Here is a 7,060-nt window from a genome sequence, read left to right as displayed (position 1 = left end):
TTACACTGCAAACCAGTTGTGAATGTAGCTATCAGAATATAGGGTAAACAGCTGAAACGTAGACTTCATTTAATGTTCTTTCCCCCATTGACTCATTTCCATGTGTCCAAGATTTATCCTTATTGGATGTAAAATGTCGTCTGCTTTACTGTACATTCGCTATGTTTGGAATACTGCTTCAATATTTCGCACATTTTTACTTCAAAAAAGTGAAATAATTCCATATCTAGGTTAATAAGTTTGTAGTAGTAGACCTCTTGACTCGGAGAGGTAATATTTTGGTTTTCCCAAGTTGTTTTATACTGTATAAAATCCCATTTTTTTGTAAAACCTAAAAATACCTTTGTGAAGCAAGAGAGTTGGGGTCCAGGGATTTACCAGTGATGCACGTGTGAGATAAACATCTTTGACGTCATGGATAAAATGGGTGTCACTTGGTAAACCCATGGGCCACGCTCTCTAGATATAAAAAACCCTTTGTACGGTCCCAGGACCGAGAGATTGTAAAATGCTTTTGAAAAATAAACCAGAATGCTTACACGAGTCAACAAGGATAGTCGCTCTCGAGTTTTCTCAACCCTCTCCCAAATGGAGAAAAAACACTTAGAAAAAAATTAAAATAATTAAACAAAGAATTATTAAGCGTATTTTTTCAGTCAGTACGTTTATTAAATAATTAAGTCTCTCCCAAGAGCAAAAAAGAATACCCTAGAAATCCCAACCAAAAGTATAAGGATTTTCTATATGGTGCATTGCAAACCCGGGAAAAACACTCGGTTTTTAAAAAACAAAGGACTAAAATTGGACAAAATCCAAAAACGCGTTAACAAGCCCAAAAGGATTGAAACGCGAGCGCGTACCCAAAAGGATTGAAACGCGAGCGCGTACCCAAAAGGATTAATTTAAACGCGTGAAACAAAAGTGCAAGTGAACTCGTTTACGGACCCAAATGGACCCAAAACGGTAAAGTTACAAATTTAAAAATTAAACAATAAACAATTATGGCGGTAAATCAAACGCCAGAAGAAATCGCGAAAGCCTTAGCTGACGCGACGGAATTAAAGAAACCAAGAGCATCGCGCAAGACTGTTCGCGCTAACACAACAACGGCTATATATCAGCTTCAAAAATTAATTAAAGCCACGGTAATTAATTCTGACGATATTGAGGATCAATTAGCTATCCTGGAATTAACATAATCGGCTCTGGAACATTTAAACGCCGTAATTTATTCGCTCGCGGACGGTTGTGATGAAACGGAACTCGCCAGTGAATTGGACTCAGTCGAAAAATACAGAACTGAAATCAAACTCATCAAAAACCAAGTGACGAGGGCCTTAAAAAAGGCGGGAATTGTTCTCGACGACCAACTATCCATTGCATCATCGTCAACGGCTGCCAATCCAGCGTCCTCAGCCACTCAACAGGATTTAATCACCTTACTACAAGCGACTCAAGAAGCCAGGCTGGCACCCTTGACTGTCGAAAAGTTCTACGGGGACCCCACGGAATGGACAGGATTTTGGAGCAACTTCGAAAGCGTCGTCGACTCCAAGACCAACATGAAAAAGGTACAGAAATTCAGCTACTTTAAGTCCTATTTTGGAGGCAAAGTATTAAGATAAATATCGGGAATGAAACCTTCAGATCAAAGCTATGATGAAGCCGTAAGAATATTAAAAAACCAATTCGGTAGAGACGAACTGGTCTCGCATAGCCACATGAAGGTTTTATTCTCTTTAAAACCTGTAGAAAGCTCTAAGAATTTGGTCGCTTTAGAAAATTTATATAATATCGCGGACACGCATGTTAGAAGTTTGAAATCGGTAGGAATTCATAAATCAGAAAACGGGTTATACTTATGTCCAAAATTATTAAGTTGTATACCCAAAGATATGAGGTTAGAATTTACAAAAGAAAAGGGTGTCGCGGCCTAATGGGACGCGGAAGCGATGCTTGAATTTTTGGGGACAGAGGTTGAATCTAGGCAAACATGTCGCTTTTTGGGTAGTATGTATGGCGACTCTGTGAAGCCAACTGTGCATGAAAATGCAAAACCAAAACAAAAATACGAAAATAAGCCAAATAGGGCTAGCGCGTCAGTGCTTACGTCACAAATTAAAAGTAATTCCTCAGGTAACGCCTCAAGAAACAGAGGCCCGTATTGTATATTTTGCAAAGAGCAAACGCATCACACGTCACACTGCACCAACTTCGGGTTGGAGGAAAAAATAAAGCCCATTAAAGATAACGAGCGATGTGAAATTTGTTTTTAGATTCGGGCACCCAACAAAAGATTGCACTTCGCCCTACAAAACGTGCAAAATCTGTAACAATTTAAATCATAACGCGGCCTTGTGCGAGAAAAACAACGCGAATAAGAAAAATAATTGCAAGCAAGACGTAGAAAAACAAGTTGTGAACAGCAATTCGGTCACGTGTGAAAGATCGGTTTTACTTCAAACAGCCCAAGCGGTGGCTGGAAATCCGTCAACCCACCGGGAAATGCGAGTTCGCTGTCTTCTCTACAATGGAAGCCAAGGTAGCTTCGTCAGTGAAGAAATATCCAAAATATTGTGAAGCTTACTCTTAAAAACGCGAAGCTTGAAGGAGAAAAAATCGAGATCGCCGCTGTCGAAGTACCGTATATCTGCGAAGGTGAAGCCACACGAAATTCGAGCACGGTCCAGAAAATAGAATGCCAAGAAAAGAAAAAAGGTTATCAATTAGCAGACGAAATTAGTGGCCAAACGCCAGAAATGATAAAAATTGGAATCCTAATCGGCGGAGACGTATATTGGGAATTCGCTACAGGAAAAATTGAGCGTTTTACCGAAAGATTAGTCGCCGTGGAAACGACCCTCGGTTGGACTATTCAAGGTCCCGTAAAGTTGGGCAACATCGCCGTCGGAACTTACGCGGTCTGCGTCTATAATTCAGTTTAACCGAAAAACACATCTCCAAAGTCGTTGAGTCCTTCTGGAATCTCGAAGGAATGGGAATCACAGAAAAACCAAGTGATCCTACCAACTTGGAAATATTAGAAACCTTCCAGGAAGATATCAAGCAGGAAAACGGACGCTACGTGGTTAAATTTCCGTTAATAAGAAAGAAAGAAGCCCTTCCCGACAACTTAGCTATAGCTACCAAAGGAATGGAGAGATTGGCGCGAAAATTCGAAAAACAACCCGAACTTTACGCGGATTATATAGCTATAATCGACGACCAAATCAAACGAGGCGTCGCGGAAGTAGTTTTGGACCCTGGAAACAAGAAGCCTGGAACGTATTATGTACCCCACCAGCCGGTCGTACGCTTGGAAAGTTTGACTACAAAATTAAGAGTCGTTTTCGACGCATCAAGCCACGCCCATGGAGCACCCTCGCTCAACGACTGTCTCAGCAGCGGTCCAAACTTAAACCCCGATATGCTGCAGTTACTCTTAAAATTCAGAGTGAAGAAAATTGCCATAGTTGCCGATATCACCACAGCGTTCTTACAAGTTTCATTGGACTCGGATGATAGAGACTCGGTCCGTTTCTTGTGGATCAGAGAAGATGGAAAATTAAATCTAAAGGAATTTCAAGTTATGCGCATGGCAAGGGTACCATTCCGCGTCCCGTCAAGCCCGTACCATTTGGCAGCCACCGTGAAAGCCCATATTAAAAAATACCAGGAAACGGAACCAAAAGCCTTCGAAATTCAGAATGAAAGCTTGTACGTCGATGACCTCGCGGGAGGAGAGGACGACTTCCAAAGCACGTATGAAATATCAAAATCTGCGTAAAAAATTATGGCGGGCGCAAAAATGGAGTTGCGGAAGTGGCAAACGAATTCCGACAGTTTAAGAGAAATATGGAAGAATGAAACTGAGGATCCAAACACGAAAATCGAATTCAGCGGAGAATCGGAATCAAAGGTTCAAAAAATACTGGGCTACGTCTGGGACCCAAAGTCCGATGCGCTATCAGTTGACGTAGAAAAATTAGTCAAGATGTCGCCGGAAAACAAAATTACATAAAGAACTCTCCTCAGCACTGTCGCTGAGATTTTTGATCCCATCGGTATTCTCGCGCCACATACCATACGGGCAAAAATAATCTTTCAAGGTCTATGGGAATAAAAATTAAAATGAGACGAAGAGCTCCCTGAAAACCTAAGAGAAAATTTCATGAGCTGGCACAAGGAAATGAAATATTTGATGGAAGTCAAGATCCCTCGATGCTACTTCCAACCGGAAAATGAAACCATAAAACAAGAAATTCACTGTTTTACGGACTCCAGCAAAAAGGCATACGCGGCCATCGTTTATCTGCGGTTCGTGACGTCAGACAATCAAATTCACGTCAGTTTCGTCAAGGCAAAGAGTAGAGTAGCTCCTCTAAAGGACGAAAGGCTCGAAATTCCAAAATTGGAGCTCATGGGCTGCTTGCTAGGAGCACGTTTAGCCAAAAACGTGGCAAAGATATTTGAAAACCAGGAAATTCCCATAAAAATGTGGTCGGATTCAGAAGCATGCTTGGCTTGGATAAGAAGCCCAGCCAAGATCTGGAAACCTTTCGTTCAAAACAGGGCAGCGGAGATACAAGGGTTAGTGGATCCACAAAATTGGTCCCACTGCCCTGGAAAACAAAATCCGGGCGAATTGCCAACTCGTGGTATCAAAGGAAAGGATTTAAAAGAAAATACTCTTTGGTGGCACGGACCCTCTTGGCTTACGGAAGACGAGTCCAAGTGGCCCGTAGAAAACAAGAAAGGCGCGGAAATAGAAGGCGTGGAGAAAGAAAGGAGAAAAGTCGTAATGACAGTCGTAGTTAGACAAAAAACAGGAATTTTGGAAATCATAGACTAGACAAAATTATCAGAATTATAGCCTATATGTACCGATTCAAATAAGGAAAGAAAAACGCCGGCCTAATAACAGCGGATGAAATTTCAAGAGCGGAAATCAAATTAATCAAGGATGTCCGAATGTCGTCTTATGAATAAGAAATAAAAGCGCTTCAAGAAAAGAAACTGCTAACCAAAACGTCAAATATCTTGTCACTCAATCCAAAATTAAACGACCAAGGGTTATTGTGTCTCGGCGGGAGAATAGAAGAGGCTGAATTCAGGTATGCCATAAAACACCCGGTTATTCTCCACAAAAAAGAAAGATTGGCTCACCTGCTCATGTTACGAAGCCATGAGCAAGTAAATCACGAAGGCATCCAGGCCACTGTGACGCAATCACGTGAAAAATATTGGATAATTGCTGGAAAGCAATTATTAAAACATGTAGTAACAAGCTGTTACAAATGTAAAAAGTTCAACGCTAAGCCTTGCGACACGGATATGGGATTTTTACCTAAGGATAGGATAAAGGAAGTACCCCCCTTTTCGATAATTGGCATTGACTTTTGCGGTCCGTTGATGGTTAAACTCGGGGGAAAAATAGAAAAATCGTACATCCTGTTTATTTACGTGCAGTGTAACGCGCGCGGTACACCTTGAGCTCGTACCGTCACAAAGTACCCAATAAAACCCGCAGTTTTTTTTAATTCGAATCCTGGTCTTATGCCCCCTTTTTACGTCAGTTCCTAATAAAGATTGGGCGTCCGTGTTTTTCTTTTTTTTAACAGGGACACAGGCAAATTCCATCTTAATTTTACTGATGTTTTTAAGATTCGAAAAATAAAAACCAGGTCAAGAGACAAAAACATTTTTATCATAGTTTATTCAGCTAACATATGCTATTGTATAGACTATTTTGGGGGAGAAAATTACTGAACGAAAACCTCGCCAGAAATCAAGGAAAGCTTTTCACCGCTCCGAGTGACGATGACGTCACGGCGAGGTATTATACTGGACGTATCTGTGTGTGTCTGTCACCGCGTTCGCAGTTGGCAAATCGGAGCAAACGTATATATGCAATATCCGGACCGCGTTCGCAGTTCACAGAAAGCAACGTTGGCTTCTCCACCATTATCATCGTTAGGGTTGAAATGTACGCGACGATCGGCTACGGTTACGAGAAGCATCCAGCCTCACAATGGCAGGGCCTCCACCGAAAGCTCACGCAATTGCGGGTTTTCTTATCGTTTAGGCCATAGTGAATCAATCGCCTTATATACCCTAAATTTCCGAAAATATTTAAAGAGGCATACGCTTGAATTCAAACGTCAACAACAGCTATGTTTTGAATTATTTTAGGAAAAACGTTTCTTAAATTACTGACGATTAAAATAATTAATATCAATCATATTTATTTAATTTTTTAAGAAAAGCCTCTTAATGGCGTCTCGACACGGAGAGGTTTATTTTGGTTTCCCAACTTGTTTTTTACTCAACCCTCGTGTTTCATACTTAAAGAACACTAAAGGGAAGGCTTTCACCGCAGTAATATCTCGTATATTTTATACCAGGTTGAGGGTAAGACGGAATCACGCATTATAGGCTGCAGGGTGACAGACAGACTAGTTCACTTTAGTCATAGAAACTTAATGGTAGATCATAAGTTTATGGTTCTACCGTTATTTATTCTAGGAGAGCGATAGCTCTCTAAGATAAGACCTCATACTGCTCTTAATGTATAAGGAGAGTTTTTTGTTTGGATGCAATTTTTTTTGTATTGTATTAACTGTTTTGAAAAACATCCACAGAACTACAATTCGGGTCCTCAATATGTGGTTAAAATTTCATAAAGATCCATCCATTAGTTTATTTTATAAAAAATAAAGTTGCTAAGGGTGGTTTTCATTTGCATAAAATTAATCAGCCCTTTTGACGAAAAACTTGAAATTTCCCATAGAAATAACATGGGATTTTTTTTGAAAACAACGATTTTGTCCAGGCACTTTTAGATTTAAATATACGTTTGTTAGACTTAAAAACGGTTTTAAATGAAAGGTAAAACATTTTACTAGGCGCTAAGCGATTTTCATGGATAAAAATTAAGTCTAAGTATTCATTTTGACAATATTTACGGCATATCTTGATTTGCGATATTATACTAGGCATACACCGATTTACTGAAAAATGACAGCGCGATCAAAACCAGCCTTTATTAGGGTTTAGTTGC

At 40.3% G+C, this 7,060-nt stretch overlaps 1 protein-coding gene across 1 annotated transcript; it reads left to right on the top strand.

The window, feature by feature from the left end:
- Positions 1-1,001: 1,001 nt before the first annotated feature.
- On the top strand, positions 1,002-3,787 carry LOC149656736 (uncharacterized). Its single transcript, XM_089844613.1, has 6 exons — positions 1,002-1,080; positions 1,285-1,571; positions 1,648-1,667; positions 2,277-2,550; positions 2,604-2,890; positions 2,941-3,787. Exons 1-6 carry the CDS (start codon positions 1,002-1,004, stop codon positions 3,785-3,787), a joined length of 1,794 nt encoding a protein of 597 aa, XP_089700739.1.
- Positions 3,788-7,060: the final 3,273 nt, after the last annotated feature.

Source organism: Phalangium opilio, unplaced genomic scaffold, assembly GCF_054372755.1.
Source record: "Phalangium opilio isolate 3A_F unplaced genomic scaffold, DU_Popi_V2 ptg000077l_1, whole genome shotgun sequence".
Lineage (NCBI taxonomy): Eukaryota > Metazoa > Arthropoda > Arachnida > Opiliones > Phalangiidae > Phalangium > Phalangium opilio.
The sequence above is the reverse complement of the archived record's forward strand: the minus strand, read 5'-3'. Positions and strand labels throughout refer to the sequence as shown.